The sequence below is a fragment of the Podarcis melisellensis genome (assembly GCF_964234715.1).
Source record: "Podarcis melisellensis genome assembly, chromosome: 5".
NCBI lineage: Eukaryota > Metazoa > Chordata > Lepidosauria > Squamata > Lacertidae > Podarcis > Podarcis melisellensis.
The window spans coordinates 76281653-76304331 of NC_138537.1; the positions used below are offsets into that span (position 1 = coordinate 76281653).

Here is a 22679-nt window from a genome sequence, read left to right on the forward strand (position 1 = left end):
CCACCTTAAGGAAATCCACCTCCTCCCGCCGCCGCTTTGGAGTGGGCAGCGTCACCGGGGATGGCAGAGATCAACTAATAAATGTGCAGCTGGAGGAATCCGGAGGAGGCACCACGCGAAGCCCCGCGCGGATCTGCAGAGCTGCTCCCAGGTAGAGGCGACCGGCTGGTCTCCAGCTCCTTCCTTGTCACCTGTCTAGCTGCACTAACCTTCTTCTGTCCTACCTTGCAACTTGACTGCATGTTAATCTCAGGGTCGTGGCTTCGAGCCGCACCCTGGGCAAAAAGATTCCAGCCTTGCCGGGGGTTGGACTAGATGACCCCGGGGATCCCTTCCAACTCTACAATTCTAAGATTGCTCCTCTCCTCTCTGAGAGTTGCTCCTCATTTCTTCCCACCCCCCACTCCACGCTCGTTTTCTTTACTGAGGCTGCTGTCCTGTTGTCTGCGTTTCTTGCTTGCGCCTGTTGGGCTATTAATCAAACGGATGTGCCAGATGGGATTTGCTGCAGGCCGTTTGCTCACTAATCACACCGGATCAGCCTTTTCTTTATTACTGTATTCTTCCTCCTCTGCTACCCCACCTTTCTGGTTTGCAAACCACAAGGGTGACCCGCCACCCAGCCAGAGCTGCTAATACAGCCCAGAGTCCACCGGCTTCTTCCACCGCATGGCTCCCATATCCAAAGCCACATTATATATTTATCATTCTCTCCCGCACCTTCCGTCTCCTTTACCCCTCACATAAGCTGCTGCTTAAGAGACATGGGTGCAAAAAGGCTCAGGCCAGTCTCTTGCGGCTTGTCAAACCACTAATGTATGTACTGTAGTTTCCTTTCCTTGGTTTTTTAAGTGGAAAGCCCTTGTTCAGTTCAGATTAAAATAAGGATTACAATATTCTGTAGAAAAGCACTCTGAAACTATTGATGACTCAGCATGGCCTTTGTGACTGGACAATTAGGTGACACACAGACAACCTGCATATATTTACTCAGAAATCCAGCCTGCCAGTGAGGCTTACTCCCAAGTAAGTATGCACAGAATTGCCATTTTAAAAACACTTTTAAACAATTAGTTGTGCAGCATTGGTTTCTTTGCAGTTCTGCAAGATGATTTGTTTGCCCCTCCCCCACCATGTCACATTTCAGATTTTAAATTTCAAACAATACGCTTAATAGACATCTCAGCAGAACTGATACTCAAACCGAGAAGTGGAATATTGACAGTAGTTCCACAGATTTACTTCTAAACTTTAAAGTTCACCTCTAGCTGACAATTCTTGATTCTCAGAATAATGTCTTCTTGCTGTAATAAGATATTCATTTTAAAACAAAAAAGTTTGCATGAAGTTTCACACAAAAGGAGAATAAATACTAAACATTTCACACTTTGTTACATCTCTTTTCTGATTATTTGAATGTACCATTCTATTTTATTTACTTACATAAAAAGTTATGGCCACCTTTTCTAACACACTTTTGTTACACGATGCAGATTATAGCAATTAAAACCGTAATTTAAGAGCCACAAATTAAATATATAATAGCAATAAGAGGGAACTTGACTAGAAGAACAACATCAGATTTGTCTGAAAAGGTCCTCCCTGCTACATCATAATGAGTATGGGAGGAAGAGGTCCCCCTGGAATCTTGGACCCAAGTCCTTTAGGGATTTATAGGTAAAGAAACACCACTCCAAATTTTGCCTGGAAACAAATGGCAAACCATGCAGCTGTTGTAGGTCAGATGTAATCTGATCCTATGGGCAAGTGCCCATGAGCATCCTTACTGCTGCATTCTGAGGGTTTTGAAGCCTCTTCAAAGGTTGGTCCATGGTAGTTACCAAGTCCAGCTGCAATTGGACATGTCCGTTTCCATGACCAGATCTGACCTCAACAGTAGCAGCCTGCACACTGGTCAAAGCTGGGCTGAGACACTCTTGACCAGGCTTCCTCAACCTCGGCCCTCCAGATGTTTTTGGCCTACAGCTCCCTAGCTAGCAGGACCCGTGGTCAGGGATGATGGGAACTGTAGTCTCAAAACATCTGGAGGGCCGAGGTTGAGGAAGCCTGCTCTTGACCATTGGCACATGGACACCTAGGGGCGAGGCTGAATCCAGGAATACAGTGGTACCTCAGGTTACATATGCTTTAGGTTACATATGCTTCAGGTTACAGACTCCGCTAACCCAGAAATAGTGCTTCAGGTTAAGAACTTTGCTTCAGGATGAGAACAGAAATCGTGTTCTGGTGCTGCGGCGGCAGCGGGAGGCCCCATTAGCTAAAGTGGTGCTTCAGGTTAAGTACAGTTTCAGGTTAAGAACGGACCTCTGGAACGAATTAAGTACTGAACCCGAGGTACCACTGTACCAACAACCTGTGGACCTGATTCTTCAGGGGGACTACCACGCCATCAAGAACTGGTTGGACCCCTGTTCTAGAGTCCATCACTTTCCTGAGCTAAAGCACTGCTGTCTTGTTTTGGTTAAGTCTCAGTTTATTAACCCTTACCCTGTCCATGTAACTAATTGCACATAAATAATAAAATTGTGGTGGTGGTGGTGATTAAGCCAACAGCTTCCTTTGTATTAAAGGTAAAGGAGCTGCAGGTCATCAGCATATTGATAACAATGCACTCCGGATCCTGAGACAATCTCTCCCTGTTGTCCCTGGGGTGGGCCACCTGCAATCCTAAATCCTCATTTGGTCTTTGGCATAATTTCAGAAGCCCTCTGCAAGTCCTCAGGCCAGGTCTCTGGCAAGAGCAGTAGGTCCCTTCCCCCAGCAGCCAGCTGGCTGGTGAAGGCTAAGGCAAGAGAGAAAAGGGTTGGCTTTTGGACCCACCCACTTAAACCCCTCTGCCCCCACCCGCAGAGGAAATGTAGTCATCAGCACGTGGTTGATGGCATCATGTGACTCTGAAAGGTGTATAGCCCAGGTGCAGGGAACCTCTAGCAATCCATGGGTAGGCAAACTAAGGCTCAGGGGCCAGATTCGGCCCAATCGCCTTCTAAATCAGGCCCACGGATGGTCCGGGAATCAGCATGTTTTTACATGAGTAGAATGCGTGCTTTTATTTAAAATGCATCTCTGGATTATTTGTGGGGCATAGGAATTCATTCATCCCCCCCAAAAAAAATATAGTCCAGCCCCCCACAAAGTCTGAGGGACAGTGGATCAGCCCCCTGCTGAAAAAGTTTGCTGACCCCTGAACTATACAGTACAAGCAATGAATAAGTCAATCTCACACTATTTTGCTCAGGCTTAGTAACAAAACAAAAAAAGCTTCTCTTACGGCACATTGGAGAGACCAGCCCAACCCAACCTTGCCTCTTTAGTAGCTGAGTTACATGCTGGCACCATGCAGAAATGCTTTCCAGTTTTTCGTGGCGCTAACAAGTCTCAATTTAGCAGCCTAAAACTGCTGACCTCTTAAACAGCTGCTGTTGGATTTTATTCCGAGGAAAACGTTTTGCTTTCAAATGGTCAGCTTTGCTCTGAAATCCAAAATCCAACAGGCAAAAGTGTGTGGGGGGTGTTGGGGGGGCTGTCCATCAAGGGCGCCTATATTACAGGCCTAAACTGGCTTGGAAGTTCCTCTGTAGCCGCAGAGAACCCTGGGAACTGTAGTCTCTGGGGATGATCTCTAACAAAATTCTCAGCAGCCTTGCCAAACTAGAACCAGGATTCTTTGAAGAATTAAGCAGTTACATAAGTGGTGTGTGTGTGTGTGTGTGTGTGTGTGTGTGAGAGAGAGAGAGAGAGAGAGAGAGAGAGAGAGAGAGAGGGGGAGAGGTGTGTGGATATGCCTTGTGTGGGGATGCAGGTGGCACTGTGGGTTAAACCATAGAGCCTAGGACTTGCTGATCAGAAGGTCAGCGGTTCAAATCCCCGCGACGGGGTGAGCTCCTGTTGCTCGGTTCCTGCTCCTGCCAACCTAGCAGTTTGAAAGCACGTCAAAGTGCAAGTAGAGAAATAGGTACCGCTGTGGCATTTCTGTGCACTACTACGTGGCATTTCTGTGCACTACTGTGGTTCACCAGAAGCGGCTTAGTCATGCTGGCCACATGACCTGGAAGCTGTACGCCGGCTTCCTCGGCCAATAAAGCGAGATGAGCGCCGCAACCCCAGAGTCGGCCACGACTGGACCTAATGGTCAGGGGTCCCTTTACCTTTACTTCTGCCTTGTGTTGGCAACTTTTGGTCGTCCAGATGTTGAACTACAGCTCCCATCATTTCAGGCCGTTGCCCATGCTTGATGAGGCTGATGGGAGTTGCAGTTCAGCAACAACTAGAGGTCCAGATGTTCCCCACACCCGAGTTATAAAATTGTATGCTTCAATTCTATGGTCTCTGGGAACATGTCCCGGGGGCCAGAGGAATTTTGTTGCAAAGCTCTGTCTCCATTGATAGTGGGAAGTTCCCTTTCGGACACCTCGTGCTTGTCTCTGTGGTCAGGTCCATTGTTGTTGCTCCTCTGCTGTTGATGATCTGGTGGAGGAGGTAAAAAGCCGGTATTCTGGGTTCATGTTGGCGGTGGACCCAAAACCCTCCTACATATTTCCATGGCAATGGGAAGAAATGGACATGAACCTTGGGACCAATGTACCGGTACTGTTTTTCCTCTCAGCGGGAGGAAAATGGCTGCTGGGATAGCTTAGCTGGAAAAGCATGAAACTCTTAAACTCAGGGTTGTGGGTTTGAGCCCCATGTTGGGCAAAAGATACCTGCATTGCAGAAGGTTGGACTAGATGACCCCTGAGGTGCCTTCCAACACTTAAAGTCTATGAGTCTGGCAGGGCTTTGGGTCTGGTGGTTCATCTCCCATAGGATGGCCTTTCCCCCACCTCCACATGCCCATCTGCACTTAGCCTCCAGCTGCTTATAATAAAAATTTAAAAATCCAAATAAATATCCATAAAAACCAGCTCAGGGAAAAAACATCATTGAAACAAAATCTAATAAATAGCTTCACTCCATTGTTGAACTACTAAAAATAAGTGACCTGAGGGCTCGTGGGAACATAATTGTGTTTGACTTTTTAAAGCAAAGACCCTGAACTTTATCTCCATCAGGGATACTTGCATTTCTGCTCTTTTTGTAAATAGCAGCGTGTTGGTCTAACTTGGGCTGTTCTTCGTGGGTGGCAGCTCTTCAGCCACATCCCTTAGACTACACATCTTCAATCTTTTTGCACCCAGGACCTGCCTCTAACTCCAGCCTGCAGCACAGGAACCAGTTTTAATGTATGTCTCTTTCTCTTAAGAACTATGTATGTAGAAGCAAACAGTAGGGCTGGGCGATACCTAGTTTTCAACGTCATATTTCAATATCTGAAATAAGGATGGAACTATGGAGAGGCGTTAGTTGGCTTCACGGCTTTTCCCGCACTGTGATTTTTTGCATAGCACACAGACACACACACATCATGATTCGAGGGGTTTAAATGTGGACTTCAAACTGGTTTTGGACGATATATCACTACATAGCCTAGCCCTGGGCTTTTCTGCTCCACTTGGCACCAGTAGGAGGGTGTGGTGGGGAGAAGTTCTGATCATGATTGAGGGTTGGGGAGCAAGGGTTACATCTTGCCTCCCTACATACTGTAGTCCCTAAGATAGATAGATAGATATATTTATTGTCATTGTCCCATGCAGAACAATGAAATTGAAAAACTACATAAAAACTACATAAAACTACATAAAACTTTCAAAAACCCCTAAAAACTCTAAAGCCCCATTTTAAAATACACTATACTATAGAGACCCCTTATGCTGCGTTTAGAACCAGAATTGCATTTGCGTAGAAACTGTTCCTCAGGATCCTGTTCACAGGATCTGCCTTATACTGAATCGGACCATTGCGCCATCCAGCTCAGAATTGTCAATGATGACCAGAAGCAGCCTCCAGGGTTTGGGGCAGGGGACTCCTGCCCCCCTCTCACCAGTCCTACTTGGGGAAGCCAGGGATTGCTTGCAAAGCCGATGCTCTCCCTCTGAGCTATTACCATTCGCCTCCCAGCATTCAAAGTTGACCCCCGCCCACTCTCCTTTACTATTTTTTAAAGAACCTTACATGACCCTGCAGGTGACACGTTTACTGCCCCTGCAGTGTAGTCAGGGCTGAAGCATCTAGGGCATCTAATGGGGAGCAAAGGTCATCTCTCCTTGCCTCGTTTCACCCTTAATTGCACAGTAGCCGGGTCTGCCGGGAAGAAATAACCTGTGACTCTCCAGTGCTTTGGCCAAAAGTGTTGAGATGACTGGGCACTTAGCTCTTAGGGTTCCAGGTTCACTTTCTAAAACGTTAAAAGGTACTTGGGAAATTTAAATGAAGCTTCTTTGACTCCTTCTATTTTGCTTTCCCTCGTTTTGCCTTTACTAATGCTGCTGCCCCAATGTACCTTTGGAGAAACCTCTCCTTCCTTCCTTTCCTCCCTCCCTCTGTGCACACACTCTAAACTGGCTATATGCCTGGACTGGGCGATTGCATTTCTTCCTCTTTGTATCATTGTAAGTGCTAACATGTCTACGTGCTGCCAAAGAGCAAGAGGAGATCAGAAGCTGCTGGTACAAGTTGTTTAGCTCGATGCCCGTCCACCTTTCACTCGGGTCAAAGGAAATTTCATCATTTCAGTTTCATCATCTTGCGGTTCCCCTTCTTCTAACAACTGCGGGATTGGACTCCAAATCATTTGTTGTATCACTGCTAGCTCCCATTTGAAATCCAGTGTAAAGTGACGCATTGCTATGACTTCCTGCCAGGCAGTGATCTAATGGGACAATGTCAGTATTATTTAAGGACCCAAAGCCGTGGCCATTGTCAAGCTGCATTTAAATTTTTATGGATGGGTTCTTGGCTGAAAAGGCCTTGCTTTTTCAAAACACCTGGCAAAAGCTTTTGATCTTATGACAAAGCTCAATAGTGATGTCCTATTTGTATCTGTCAAACGGCATTAAAGGATTAGGGTATCCTTGTTCTCCTAACTGCATCTGGTCCTTTTGACTATTTTGCATTTGAAGTAAATAGCTTATATTTGTGACCTGGAGTATCTGTGGCAGATCTAGTGTTATTGCCCCTATAAAAGATCATGGCTTCAGAAGGAAGCTAAGCAATAAAACCTCCCGAAACAGAATTCTTGTTTCCATTTAAAAACATATCTATGCATAAGAAAAGAGAAATCTGTGTAACCAGACAGTGTGTACAACTTTCCATTTCTCTTATGTTCCCATAAATCTGACATATCTTTCAAAATGAAGCACCTAATATTAGGAAGAAAAGTAATGAAATCGGTCGACTTCTAACATAGTTTATGCAGCCAGAATGCACCAGAGCTCAGTTCTGGCACCTCTCAGGTAGGTGCCATTGCCATTAAAAGAGAACAAGGGAGGTCATGGTGAGTTCTGGCACCTCTTTTTCTAGAAAAAAGTACAGAGTTTACCAATGAGCATTAAATTTTGGGCAGGTCAGGGTGTAGCTTCTGTGGATGAGGGCTGTATGAACTTAGGAGCTGTACAGTGATGGTTTGTTTGTTTTAAAGGTAATGCTTTGGATCCTAACTTTCCTTCCATGAAAGCTTACATTTATGGGATGGAGATTTTCCATCTCCTCCTTCCCTCTGCAGTCCTGTGCACCTCTTTATAAAAACATTCTGCCACTGAAGGGGATTGGGTGTGGGAGCCTCGCGATATGGCGTAGGGGCTGCTGATGGAGGAATGAGTTGGTCAAGAAGGTATCTACATTCAGCAAGTTGCTCTGGGAAGCTGTGCATTTAATACACAAGTGAGGTGTTGTTTCAGAGGTGCTTTCCCATATGTGCTCTCTTCAAATTACAGTGGTACCTCGCAAGACGAATGCCTCGTAAGACGAAAAACTCGCAAGACGAAAGAGTTTTTCGTTTTTTGAGTTGCTTAGCAAGACGAATTTCCCTATGGGCTTGCTTCACAAGACGAAAATGTTCAATTCATTCCTATGGGAATGATTTTCAATGCATTCCTATGGGAATCCGTGCTTCACAAGATGAAAAATTCGCAAGACGAAGTTATCTAAAATTGGGGATATAATATTGGAAAATTATATTACAAGAATTGAAATAAGGTAATAAATTGCTGGGTAAAGTTCAAGACTTTGGAATGCAGGAACGAGAGTCGTGAGGAAGTCCAAAGAGGTGAACGAAATGTGGATACTGAAAAATTATATGTTATTTCATATGCTTTCTTATTGTTTAAACAAAAATTCTTAATAAAAATTTTTTTTAAAAAAAGAAAAATTTGCAAGACGAAAAAACTCGCAGAATGAATTAATTTCGTCTTGCGAGGTACCACTGTATAGTGACATTTTAAAGATTGCCTACCAAACCCTGAAACCCGTCACATGCTTGGAAACAAAAACCTAATAGCAGCGCTGGCAGTAGGGGACACACCTTAAAATGGAGACTGTGTGTTGTTTAATGACGGCACCGTGATCCAGGCTGATAATTGGACACCCTCACAAATTACCAGGACATGTGATGCACGATGACATCTGCTGGGACAACAGTGCCCCCTGTTGCGTGGGCAGCAGAGCCAAAGTTAACACTGACCAAGAGGGAAAGCAAGGTGACAGGAGGCGTTGCCATGATGAAAGAGATAGTTCCTCTCCTGCTAGGAAACCTGGGATGTGTGGTCTTCGTAACCTGTAGCTGGCTTTTCATAAGGCAGCCAGTCAAGGCGTATCAAGCCCAAAGCTGTTAGCAGCTACAGAAAGTGATGTGAGGGGTAGCTGTGGCATTTGCTCCCTGCCACACCATTCTTGATGCAGAACAAAGAGCTAAGTAGGGCACTTGACGCCTTGTCACTGGGAATCTCAATCAGAAACACTTCTAGTTTCTGGAAGTCCTACAACTGGAAGAGCAGGACCAGCTGGGGACATTTTGCTGCCTGGTGTGGAACAGCAAACGACACGCACCACAGAGACACACAGAATTAAGTATCCCAGGCTGGTAAAGCTATTGTGATACCTGAGGTAGAACACCTCACAAGTGCCTCTCTCCCTCCCCAGCAGTAAAAATACAACAATAATGAACTCGGTGTCTTAACAAGTTTTTGCCTTTGCATGACATCCAGAATCAGCTGGCCTAAGGTGGCCTTCGGTCTCTGTGAGCTTTCAAAAAAAGAAAACGAAAGCTGAAATTGTTAGGAAGCTAAATTTTGCTCCCGAAACCAAATCCTGCACTTTATCTCCTCCAAACTTTGTAATGAAGTTATCAACGGCTCAGGACTGCAACACCTCAAGGACCGCCTCTGTTCATATGAACCTACCCAGACCCTGAGTTCATTTTCTGAGGCCCTTCTTTGTGTGCCTTCTCCACGAGAGGTCCAGAGGGTGGCATCACGAGAACAGGCCTTCTCTGCAATGGCTCCCTGTCTGTGGAATGCTCTCCCCAGCGAAGTTCGCCTGGCACCTTCATTATACACCTTTAGGCGCCAGGCAAAAATGTTCGTCTTTAACCAGGCCTTTGGTGAATTGACATCCAATGCCCTTTAAAAATGTGGGTTGCTTTTGTTTTTATTATGTCTTTTGTGCTTTTATATTGTGATTTTGTGTTGTAACCGCCCTGAGACCTGCAGGTATAAAGATTAAATTATTATTATTAATAACAACAACAATAATAATAATCTCTCTTACCCTGCCACCACCATTTCTGCTAATAATCTATTCATACTAGTACTATGTCTTATAATTCAGCTGTAAAACATCCAGGAGAGCGATGACTAACGTGAGCAGAGGTACGACAACTCCCTATCCTGTTTCATTATGAATTGTTTCCAGCATGGCAACGGATTTGACATTAGTTGTCGAAGCATGATGGTGTTCCTATTCTGAGCCACTACCTTGAGGTGTTCGTTCCTTCCCTCGCATGCCAGGCATAAAATTGGGACGGTGCTGCTGTTCGCATTCTAGCAACACCTCCCTTCATAGGACTGTTTTTAGCAATCAACTAAAGGGCAGAATTCACTGAGGCTTTGTGAACTTTGGTCATTTTGGTATCTATCTTTGAGAGAGAATCTCATCCTGTTCCCTGAAATGATTTCAACAAATACTGCTTCCAAAGCCTTTGACCTTCTTTTTCTGGCTCGGTGTCCTTGCTATTTGAAGGGAGAGCGACTGTTCCTTTGTTTAAGGGAAATGTGAAACTGAAGTCTGTGGAGATAGGGTCATCGTGGAAGAACTAGAACTCCACCTTGTGGGACAGTGTGAGCTTCCAGGTACCTACATACTTTTAGAAGGCTACTTGCATCTCTGATGCAGACTCACCCCACAGTGGCCTTGGGCAAGACTCTCAGTCCAAACGTCTGCAGTATTCCTGTTCCCTTATATAGCATCGAGAGCATGCCTAGCTCTTCACAGAGCACCATAAGCAAAGCAAAACTAAAACAATCCCTGACAGATTCCTCCTTCACCTGCGAAGATTATAGCTAAAATTATTTTAGCTAAAATGCACAGAAGAGAACATGAAGAAGAAGAAATTGTTGCTCAATCATGATTTATCTCTAGTAAATAATTAGCTTTTGAGTTTATTGGGAATCCGATGGTGTGGAAAGGACAACAGTTAAAACAATGGTGAACCACATGAGATGCATTTCATCAACTACAGTTCAGAATCCATTTTAGGACTTGCTCAATGACACTGTTTTGAATTATTTAAAATATTTTGATATGGCTTGTCATAAGGAAATTACAGTGGTTCACAGCAATAATACATAAAACCATGCAGTAAAAAACAATATAAAATTTGAAATTAGAGATCAACGATTATACCAGGATATTTTCTTAACTGCCAGTACAGGCGGTGACCATTTTGCACGAGGGTTCTGTTCCCAAGCCCCTGTGCAGATCGGCAGAGCATTCATAAGCGGCCCCTGCTCCATTATGCCCTGTCCCCATTCCGCCCTCTTCCGGGTCCAAAAGGACCTGTGCATCAGTGATTGCGTGTCAATTGGATGTGCCTAAAATGGTCACTGCCTGTATACACTGGGCAGTATAGAAAAGTTTTAAAGCTTAAAGCAGAAAGTGCCTGCTGAATCTCTGTTGGCAGAGCATTCCATAGGACTGGGCCAATAAAACTAAATGTTCTGTTTCTTATTACCAGATGAGCTTCACCAACTCAGGGGATAACACACCCGCAGATCTCAGTAATCCAGCTGGGATACAAGTTTTCAGGCAGTTACTAATATACCCTGGACCTAAACTGCAGCCCCACAGAGAGAGCATTGCAGTAATTTAGTCTCAGAGTTACCAGTTAATGGACTGCAGTGGTCATGCTATCAATAGCTCCAGGAACAGCCATAGTTGGTGAGCCAGACAGAACTGGTAAAAGGTACTCCAGTAACAGAGGACACTTGGGTCTATAGCGACACACTTGCTCCTTCAGAGGGAGTGCGACCCCATGCTGAACAAGTAACCTGCATATATCTCGGACATGAGAACTACCCACCCATAGAGCCTCTATCTTCCCAGGATTCAAACACAGGATAGTCTACACACAGGGGAAAAACCACTATAAATAAGTCAGAAATTATATTGTTATAACAAAAGGAAGAAAACCCCTATGGAAAACCGTGTTTAAAATTTTTCTGCTCTCTAGCGCCATCTGGTGTTGCATGTTTATAGTGCAGTTGAATCATTGCTTTTTTACTAATGTAGCTGAGTCCACCACTGCATTCAGCCACTGATCCAGAGATTTCACAACCTCTCCTGGTTCATATGTTAGTAAAGATGTGCAACATCAGTATACTGATGAAACCTTGATCTAAAACTTGCAATGAGTACACCCCCAGTGATACTTTCTGCGCACAGCCTGAAGATATGAATGGAATGACCATAAGACAATGCTTCCGATACCCATCCCACAGAGTTGACCTAGGAGGATGCCTATCATGGGATCAATGGTATTGAAAGTTGCTGAGACATCAAGGATAAGTAACTAGGTCATATCTCTCACAATAAAGATCAACTCTCAGGGGAAGCAAGGCAGATTCAGTTCCAAAACCAGCTATAAACCCAGAATGTAGTGGATCCAATTAAACAGTTTCATCCAGGAATACCTACGGTTGCTCCACAACCATCATCTCTCCACCAGCTTTGTCAAGAAAGGAGTGTTGGCAATTGGCAAATGGTTTATAGTTATTATGCACCACTGAGTCTCTTGGGCTTGCCGATCGGAAGGGTGGTGGTTCAAATCCCCGCAACGGAGTGAGCTCCCGTTGCCCTGTCCCAGCTCTTGCCAACCTGCTTTTTGTTCAAAAGCACGCCAGTGTAAGTAGATAAATAGGTACTGCTGAGGCAGGAAGGTAAACGGTGTTTCCATGCGCTTTGGTTTCCGTCACGGTGTTCCGTTGTGCCAGAAGCAGTTTAGTCATGCTGGCCACATGACCCGGAAAACTGTCTGTGGACAAACGCCAGCTCCCTCAGCCAGAAAGCGAGATGAGCGCTGCAACCCCATAGTTGCCTTTGACTGGATTTAACTGTCCAGGGGTCCTTAACCTTTTACCTATTATGCACCATTGGGTCTAGAGTAGGCTTCTAAAGAAGTGGATACACAACTGCCTCTTTAAGGGCAAAGGGTAACACCCTATGATGCCAAATCTTTTTTTTTACTAGCAATCAGCCAACCCACTCCATCTAGCTCTAATAAGCCAGGATAGACGAGGATCTAAAGAGCAGGGGATGGCAGGAAAGAAGTCTTAACTTTTTTTGCAGCTGCTCAGAGTGGTCTATTGGGAATTGTTCTATGTAATGAGGCCCTGTTACATCAAGGCTGTAGGGAGTTACAGAGAACTGTTTGGTAGTCTTGTGTGACAGGTTTGCAAAAACACTCTGCAGATTTTTTTTTTGATTTTTTTAAGAGGGATGATAGCTGTGTTGTTTGTCACATAAGAAAAATACCAAAATCCATTTTAGGCAATACCTCTATTAGCCCAACCCAAATTTCACAAATTTCTACAGAACTCTTCCTAAGGCTGGATTATTATTATTATTATTATTATTATTATTATTATTATTATTATTTAAATGGAAGAGTCTTAAGATGGAGGAGGCAGCAGACATGCAAATGATTGCACCAAGACTTGCTGGGAAGGTGAAACACGGAAAATACAAAAGAACTGCTGTTACTCAAGTCTGCCCCCATCCTTAGGTGAAACACACAGGTTCCTTGGCAAGTAGAAAAAAAGGAGAAAGGAGAAACTAAGCAGATAAGGTTAATTATTTTTGTATGCAGCCAAATGACGTGAATAGAGCTTTTAAGAGATGTGAGGTCATGACCTGATCCTTGGCCATCTTAGCTGAATTTAGGCAGCCAGAGGTGAGTTGGCTGATTTAGATGGTGAGGCTATAAAGTTCTAACTAGAAGAAAAAGATTGCTGATTTTTTAAAAAAAATTGTTAGGGGAAAGAATGATTGGGAAAGAAGTCTAACGCCACCCCTTAAGCTCTGCTCTCACAGCCAAAAATCGAAGGCCAATGACAACCCATTTGAAAACAACACTTTATTTGCTTCAACATCCTCCTCCCACATCACTGAGTGCCCTGGTGAAATAATTCACTGTGATTAAAATCTAGACCTGCCCATCAGAATGAAAAAAGTCTCCCCCCACTTTCCACCCCTTCCCTCTCCACCCCCTCTCCTTCAAGATTTGGGTGTTTCCCCACTCAAAACGGAAAAAGACAGGGGAAGGTAGTGTATTTTGGGGGGAGGGGGAACCAGCAATGGAGCTACTCAGAAGGTTGGGGACTCCCTGATCTGCCTCGACATGGTGTGATTAAACTTAGGGACATGGAAATCTGCTGCACACCACCCCAATTTATCTTGTTATTTGGGGTGCACACACAGAGAGCTGTTGGACATTCCTGCCTGACAGATGCTTGCTAGACAACCCTCGTTTTTGCAGTAAAACCAGGAGGTTTTTCAAAGCCTTGGTAGGCCATTGTACATGGCAGGGGCGCCAACTCCTGGAGGCCCATCCCTTTTGGCCCCCCATGTTCCAAAAAAATCAGGGCAAAGCATGGAGCAGCTTCAATAGCCAACTCCTCCTCCTGGCCTGGAGGGGAAGGAGGGAGGAAGCAGCCCCTGGCAGGTAGCGGCAGCAGCAGCAGGAGGAGCTTCAGGCCATTGGAGCCACATTCCTGGCTCCCCTGAGGTCCTGGCGTGACATTGGGACGTTTTATGCGTGCCATCATGCGCAACACCAGCCCCTGCACCTCTGGAACATGGCTGCTGAGTTGCATGGGCAGGTTTTTTAGGACTGTTCTGTCCCAAGATGCATTCAATCTGGTGTGTTGCAGGAGAAAGAAAACCTTCTGTATAACCAATGGTCACATCTACACTTTAAATTTAAAGCACATTTAAATAAACTTTAAGGGTGCTGGGAATTTTAGCCCTGTGAGGGGTAAACGATGGCTCCCAGGATTCTTTGGGGGAAAGCCATGTGCTTTAAATATATGGTGCAGATGAAAGCCAGTGTGGTGTAGTGGTTAGAGTGTTGGACTTGGGCCTTGGAGACCAGGGTTCAAATCTCCACTCAGCCATGACGCTCACTGAGTGACCTTGGGCCGGCCATTGATGCTCAGTCTTCAGGGATGCTGTGGGGATTACGGTAAATGAGAAGGGGTGAACCATGTATGCCACCTGGAGCTCCTTAGAGAAAACATCGGATATAAACACAATAAATATGGAGCCTTTGGCCGGGATGCTAAACACGAGAGGCCCCCAATGCACACACAATGTGCAACATGATGGAGGCCTGCTTCATTTTCTCCAGTATCTAAGGAGCGTCTGCATGAACATTGAAGAGAATGAGGCCTTCAAGGAGGGTCAAGCCTCAGAGGGAGGAAGTTGCCTCAGGCAGCTGACTGGCTGTCACAAAAGGGAAGGAAATAGTTATTCCATTTGTTGCTGATGGTGGGTTATTTGTTTGTTTGTTTGTTTTACCAGGGATAGGGGCTTGGTGTATTTTTCTGCCTCAGTTGACAAAATGCCTTGACTGACTTAGGGGCTATACAGTGTTACCTCGGCTTAAGTACTTAATTCGTTCCGGAAGTCCGTACTTAACCTGAAACTGTTCTTAACCTGAAGCACCATTTTAGCTAATAGCCGCACCGCCAGAGCACGATTTCTGTTCTCATCCTGAAGGAAAGTTCTTAACCTGAAGCACTATTTCTGGGTTTGCGGAGTCTGTACCCTGAAGCATATGTAACCTGAAGCTTATGTAACCCGAGGTACCACTGTATACCCCTTGGTTTGGGGCAGGGGACACCATTGGCTGCTCACCTCAGGCAGCAAAATATCCTGAGGCCTGGCTTCCCAAGCCAGGGGCAAACTCCTAAGGTTGTGCAGCCTTAACATTTCAAGCACTACATGTTTTAAAACAGGGGGGCAGTCCCTCTTCCTTCCCCTTTATTGCTTCTCCTCATTTTCCAGATACCCTAGTCATATGAAAACAGAACCACACAATGGTGCATTAAATGCTCTCTCTTTCACACACAGTCACAGAAACACATTTGACATAGGTCAGGACTGTACACTAGGGAAGCTTTGAAAACGATGCTATTGACAAGTGAGTATACAGTATCGGCCAGAGGTTCCTTTTGACGTGGTTGTTGTTTAAGCAGCTGACACGCTTAAAAACGACATCCTCTTCATTATCTTAGAAAAGTGGCTTTGAGTCTGAGGAGGGGACCTGAGGAGTCTAGAAAGGTCTGCTAACCTCCCAGGGGGGGACTATATTAGACCTCTGAGTCACAGAGGTTTTGCATAGCCGGTGTTTGGTTACAAGCCTTTTATGGGCTCCCTCATCAGGGATATCAGTATCCGCATTATAACTCCTATCTATTCTTAGGTGACACTTCGGCAGGACTGACCAGGCAAGAGACAAAAAAGATCTTTATTTTTCTGCTTTAAATTGAAAGAGAGAGAGCGAGAGAAAAGAATATCTCCTTTTTTAAAAACCAAAATACCCACCTGTGTCCCCCCCCCCCTCCCTCTGTTTCACAGAGCTTCTGGGGTTCCTGGCGTAAAAGAGAGATAATATGTCTTACAGCGTGACTCTCAACGGACCCGGACCATGGGGGTTCCGACTGCAAGGGGGCAAGGACTTCAATATGCCTCTGACCATCTCCAGAGTAAGTGCTAACAACTCAAAATACCTCTCGAGATTTGCTTGGATAAGGAAGCCAACCTGCTTGTAATGGTGTGATCTGACCTGGGCAGATATGAGAGAGAGGGAGATTGTATTTGGTTTAAAATGGGAGGGGGTGTCTATGAAGATAGCATTAATACAGTGCTACCCCTCCCCCCAAAAAAATTGTGTGCTGCATTTGCGCCTTCTCTGATTCAGAGAAAATATGAACAAGCATATTTTAGCAGCGGATCTTCTCTCTTCCTCTCCCCACAAATGTTTCTGTCTGCAAAAGTGTTTCTGAACTGGCGATAAAGAGACTCTGTTTTGCATACCGTTGCCCATACTCTGCAAACTAAAAGTCCACATCGACAAGGGTGTGGGTGGAACTGAGTGTTAGCAAACCGGATGACTTACCCAGAAAATATAATAACAATCACACCAAGCTCTTATTTCTGTTCCCCTTGTATCTCATCCTGGTAAGGCTTATCTCCTCCTTTCCTGCGTTCAGATAAAATAGTTAAGCTACCAGAATGGTTTGCAATTGTCAGTGCCAGAGAGAGAGAGCTGAAACGTTTTCAGCATCTGAAAAAGACACTGGTGTGCTTTTCCAGCAAAGTTTTTCAAATTAATAGGATAAGTTTAAATCCAGTAGTGTAGGCCTCTGTGGTGTGAAAAACAATGCCTTGCATTAAAAAGGTACCTGCTATTTTCTGCTTCAAGTAATGCATTCCTTAATTGGTGCAATTAGCCTTGACTATTCTATTTATTGCAATTCCAGTCTTCCACTTTCCTTAAGAACTATTGGCGACCTAACCAGAGGATGACCTGCTGTTAGTGCGCCATCTATTTCAGGGACTTCCTAAAAGGATCAAGATAATTGGGGGACGGGGGACGACTCTGACTCCCTAATAGTGCTTGCAGTCAATTTTCCTTTTACCTATATAATTAGACACAAAGAATGTACTCTTTGGAGTTAAGTACTTGGGTTTATTTATTACTGCTACCTGAAATGTACCTTCCAATTATTTAGAAGCATACAGAACAAAAAAAAATGTATTTGCAATGTATTTGAATAGTCTAAAATCAGAATAGGAGAATTTCTCATAAATTTCAGAACTTTTGGTGGCCAGTTGCAATCCTTTACCCACCAACTTGGATAGTAGGCTCCACTGAACACAATAGGACTTACTTTGAGTTGACATGTATAGAATTGCATTGTAGGTTCCGACCCAAACATCCTGTCTCTATGGAAGAAGCTAAAGTTCTGTACCTAGTCTCGTAGGCCACCCATCCCTCTCACCTCCTGTGGGGCACCATGAGAGTAGTGTTCCTTGCAGCAGAGGGCTTCTTGGAGGAGTGGGTCAGCTGCAGGATCAAGGGGAAAGTGGGTTGGGAAAGGCCACAGATTGACTTCTCACCTGTAGCCACAGGGCTGTTAAAGAGATGAACCACTTCTCTTGAGATCGGGCCACAGAAATCCTGCTGAAGACTATGGGGCTGTTTAGCTGTTACTTGCCTGCCTCAACTCGCTGTGTGGTGAGATCAGGAGTGGGCTTCAGGTCTGAACACTTCTCTCCTCCTCTCAGAAGTGAACCTCAAACCAGGAGAGCCTTCATTTATCTGGAGGCAAGAGTAACTGTACCTTGGACTCTGAAATTTCTTTCTACTACAGGTTCAATATCCATGATAAAGCATAATTTCCACCTTTGGGGAGCAGGGCAGAAGCGTGTGAGATAAAAGCCCACTTGCAATTTTTCCATGCATAGAGGTGAGCTGGGTAGGCCTAAGAGAAAATGAATTATCAGTATGCTTATTCTAAATGCTTTGGATGTAGCAGCAAGATAGATAACTGGAAATAAAAGAGATATCCAGACAAGTGTGGCTGCATGGATGTTTAAATTTCCTTCCCTATATTATGTGGTCCTCAACCATTTGTGAAATCCAGCAGTGTCTGCTCTCCTGCAGAATGGAATCTCTATCCTTTACTTCTCTCATGCAGCCCCCATAAATTATTCTGGATAGTTTGGGGACCCTCTGGAGCATATTTTGAGGGAGGGGGGCACTGTGGCAGCAGGGGAAAGGGAAGAGGGGGAAGCCCCCTTGTGCAAAGTTGGGTGCCACCCAATGTTTCTTTGGGAAATATGAATAATGATTTGTAGTTGTTTGGAGTGCAGGAGACCACTAAAATGAACTAAAGTAGTCTAAGCAACAAACTATAAAAGCTCTTAATTACTATGTCTTCTCCACTGTGCTTGGCACCTCTCCTGTTTTCCAAGCTTCCTCCCATCCCAGTCTTCTCATGCTTAATTCTGAACGATCCAGGTGCATATACTGTCCCTGTGACATTTTAGCTCTGTTGAAGAGCACCTATGGAGGAATGTGCATGAAAAACTTCATGGTGGGATTTAAAGCCCGTGAAGCTTTCTGCCGGGAGGAGGCTAGATTCCAGACTGTGCTTATGATTCTCTGTTTTGCAGTGGTCAGAAAGGTTTTTCACTCCAAAGTAAGATGATTTCCCCCCTTCTCTATTCTACCTGGCTTTTCTTCCTCAGAGAGAAAAGTACTATGTAAGAATCTTCTAAGGGAAAAGAAGTATTAACAGGATTAGGCTGTGGTTGTGATATCCATACCCAAATCCAGAGCTACAGTGTAGATCAGGGGTTGTCAGCCTGGTCCCTACTGCCCACTAGTGGGCGTTTCAGGATTCTAGGTGGGCGGTAGGGGGTTCTACGGAACAAGCAGAATCCTGCTTCCATCAAGCACTGGTGGGCAGTAAGGAAAATTTACCATCAAGAAAGATGCATTAGTGGGTGGTAGGTATAAAAAGGTTGACTACCCCTGGTGTATATCTTCCACGTTTGGGGCCCTGGTGATAGTTACTGAAGCTGGAAATGCCCCATAGAAGTTTATTGCATTGAGCAGGCAAAGGTGGAAGGTGATTTATGGGATTGCAGATTAGAAAGCTTCTGTATATTGCAAAAAAAAAGAAGAAGAAGTATCACTGCACATACAAAGTTAGCATATCAGGGAAGCAGCTAGAACGTTTCTCCTGACATGCTAGTTTTCTAGGATATTTTGGGGTTTTGTTTTTTTACGGAGAGCATTAAAACATATTATGCCCCCATCTGTTATTTGAAGTGGTAAAGTCCAGTAATAGTTGTATTGCACATAGACACCCATGAGTCACTCCTTGTCTTCCATGCATGTATAATTTTGTGTATGTACAAATAATGCAAATACCTCCCCCCCCCCAATCTGTGAAGAGCCTATTGGAGCTTTACAGCACGTGGGTACGTTAGGAATCCAGTCTTGAGTATTCATGAACTATGTGTATACAGACAAGAACACCGTAGTCATTTCATGTTGGCAAAAAATTAACATAGTAAGTGGTTTTCAGATACCAGTTGGTGCCAGACTTCTTATGGCTGTGTGTATTAATATCTGCAAGATAGATGGTATGATCAGCCCTAGCATTTGCCGTGGAAAGTTTTTGGGGGGGTTAGTATTTTTCAAAATTTGAGCACTAAATTGCTGTGCTAATGTCAGGAAAAATTAAACTTGGCTTTAGTATTCATGTCAGGATAAGGCAAATCCAGAAATAGATGCTAGACCAGCATCTGAGCAACAGAGCAAGAGCTAGATTTGTTATTCATGACACACAGTGAATCCATTGTTGAGACTGATTTGCAAACATGAATATACTTTTAAAAATATTTTTGTAGATACATGTTTTAACACTTTTATTAGGAAATTGCATATCAACTTTTCACTTTTGTTCCTATTTCTTATATGCATTTATTCATCTTTTTATGAGTATTTTAGGGAGTCTCTCAACTTTCCTGTAGCTTTTTTCTTGCCATGATAATTGACTGTTTGCTCTTGGGGAATAAGGAAATAAGAGATACCTAGAAGCTGCTCTCAGAACATCCAACCAGCTATCCATTTGAGTGATGATATCACACAAAGTTGTAATTTTCAATACTGTCCTATCTCACTTTTATACTGTCCTCTCTATAAAAGCGTCATAAACCAGACAAGAAGCTCATTTTTGTCAGGAATAAAGTTTTATGGGCTGTTTGTTATATTACCCTTATTACAAATAAAAGTGGCACCTAGGCACTGTATCAGGAATAGTTCTTACAATTTACCGGTAAGTTGTGTGGGACTTTTACTACCAGGTACATGTAGCCTCTGGTGTAAGCATCTTTACACATATATATAAATCACCATCAGGGCAGAGCATTTCAACTTTAGAAAAGAGGTCCAGGTGTGAATACTTCTTCTGCAATGGTCTCATTTACCTCATTCAAATGTTGTGCTAAACCAAAGGGTAGCTAACGTGGCATCCTGTAGATCAGCATTTCCCAAACTTGGGTCTCCAGCTGTTTTTGGACTACAAATCCCATCATTCCTGACTACTGGTCCTGTTAGCTAGGGATGATGGGAGTTGTAGTCCCAAAACAGCTGGAGGGCCAAGTTTGGCCATGCCTGGTTTAGCATTACAGTATATGAATGAGACTTGGGATTGTGAACTTCCTCTCTCCTTTCTTTCTCTGACATGGCTGAGTTGGAGAACAGAAGCTTTCACTTCCGTTTTAATTCATACCAGTTAACCGAGGTTAATATTAAGCACTGTTTATTGAAACAAGCCACCTTCATGAATTGCATTTTGAATCGGCTCTTTTCAATAAATTGTAATTAACACTAGCTACACTTTGTCTAGATTAGGACATGGTGCTAAAATGTAGCTCGTTAAAAACAAGCAAAAGCTTCCAATCTCCTCGCAGCTATAACCAGAGGATAAAAGATAATGGAAAGTAAAAACCTAGGATTCCTTAGCACAACTCTAAATCATACTTTTTAGTGTTGTGTCCAAACCTGGCCACTTTGGATAAGTCACTTTCAGCCTGATTTAACACACAAGAATTTTGTAAAGATAAATGAGAGGAAAATGGTTACTCTCCTTAGACTCTTGGGGCAAGGAAGAAAAATATTTTTTTAATGTAAATGACATAACCGTTGTGTCATAGATTAAGCTCCATGGATATTCATACTTCATTGACTGTAGCAGCAACTGAGCATGTATGAATGGGGCGAACCCAGACCACAAACACAACAGCTGGAATGTTCATATCACCAAAATGTCAACTCAAACTCAGTATCTTGGCTAAATGCAGATATGTCAAGGAGTCTAGTTGGTTACATGGTATTTTTAAACAGTGAGAATGGAAGATCTGGTTTCTGTTCTTACATATGTGTGTATATATATCTTGTGGTGGTTCATTGGTATGGGGAATTTTAAAAAATGATTATTCGTTTATCCAAGTTACACATTACAGGAAAGAACTGGTAATATTAGGATGAAGAAAATATATGGTGTAAGAAGGCTTAAGTCAAGAGTGGGTTCTTAACTTTGTGGTGTGAGTCTGGCTTGTTGCTGGCTTTGGAATTTGCATGTCAGATGCACATGCTAATATATCAAATGATAATTCACCCAGCAGTCTTAACCCTTTCCCCATGCATGCTTCAAACAAACCATTTAAAAAAATAACAATATTGCCACAGGTATGTTGTTTCAGTTATACATTTCTACCTCATTTCTTTTTTAAAAAACCAAACCACCTTGGGGGAGGGGGAAGCAGCTTCAAAACTGAACTAGGAATTGATACAATTGTGTGTTTGTGATGGCACAGTCCCAATATTACAGTCTCTTGACCAGTGGCTCCATATCATTAAAAACCCTTTCTGACCCATTTTTAAAGAGCTCGCTTTGGGACAGAAGCAAACCTCTTTGCAAAGTACCACAACTGCCTTTGCCGTTCTCAGGCTGGCACATTTGTACAGACCCGCAATACTGAAAAAGATCAGTTATCAACTGGCATCACATATCCTCACACAAAAGGTCTCATATAAAACACAACACCTGGATATTTGCCATATTTATGTCAACGTAACTGAACACTTACGTAATATGTAATAGCTACATAGCTTCCAACATAACTAAATAGCTTCCAACATAAAATAATAATAACAAAAGCTCAAAAATTAATTGATGGCTGGCAGAACTTTCAGTTATTCCCTTCTGGGAGGTCCAGGTGATCTGATCTCTGTTGCGTCTTCAAAAGCATGCAGCACAGGAGCCGCAGTCAATCAGAAGGGTGACAGGTGAAGGCATATCTTTGTGTTCCCATGAAATGGAGCATTGTGCTTAACGCCTTGTCATTTATCTAAAAATAAGTGGCTGAGTGGTGGCAGCGAGGAAAGAGAAGCAGGCGTGTGAGATTTTAAGGTCACCCTGCAGCTTCCAGCGCCTGAAATTCTGGAACCGAATATCTTCTTCTTGCAAGCAGGTGTGAAAAGCAGTTTCAGTGTTTTCTGTAGCCCAGTGTTGTTGACACAGGGCCACAAACACAGCTTGGTTGCCTTTCTCCTTCGTCCCTGTGGGCTCCTCCACAAGCTTGCTTCGTGGAGCTTGCTGCCAAGTTGGGAAGGAAGCCAAAATAATGGTGTGTGTGGCCTTGAC

The 22679-nt window shown here is 43.9% G+C and overlaps 1 protein-coding gene across 16 annotated transcripts in view; it reads left to right on the top strand.

The window, feature by feature from the left end:
• Positions 1 to 22679, top strand: part of LDB3 (LIM domain binding 3) — a 149764-nt gene continuing 127085 nt past the window's right edge. For 14 of the 16 annotated variants that reach the window (XM_081913601.1, XM_081913602.1, XM_081913604.1 and 11 more), the window contains exon 1: positions 15906 to 16157. In XM_081913601.1, coding sequence (XP_081769727.1) covers positions 16065 to 16157 — 93 coding nt within the window. In that variant the 5' untranslated portion in view covers positions 15906 to 16064. The other 2 variants (XM_081913600.1, XM_081913592.1) reach the window with 2 other exon arrangements.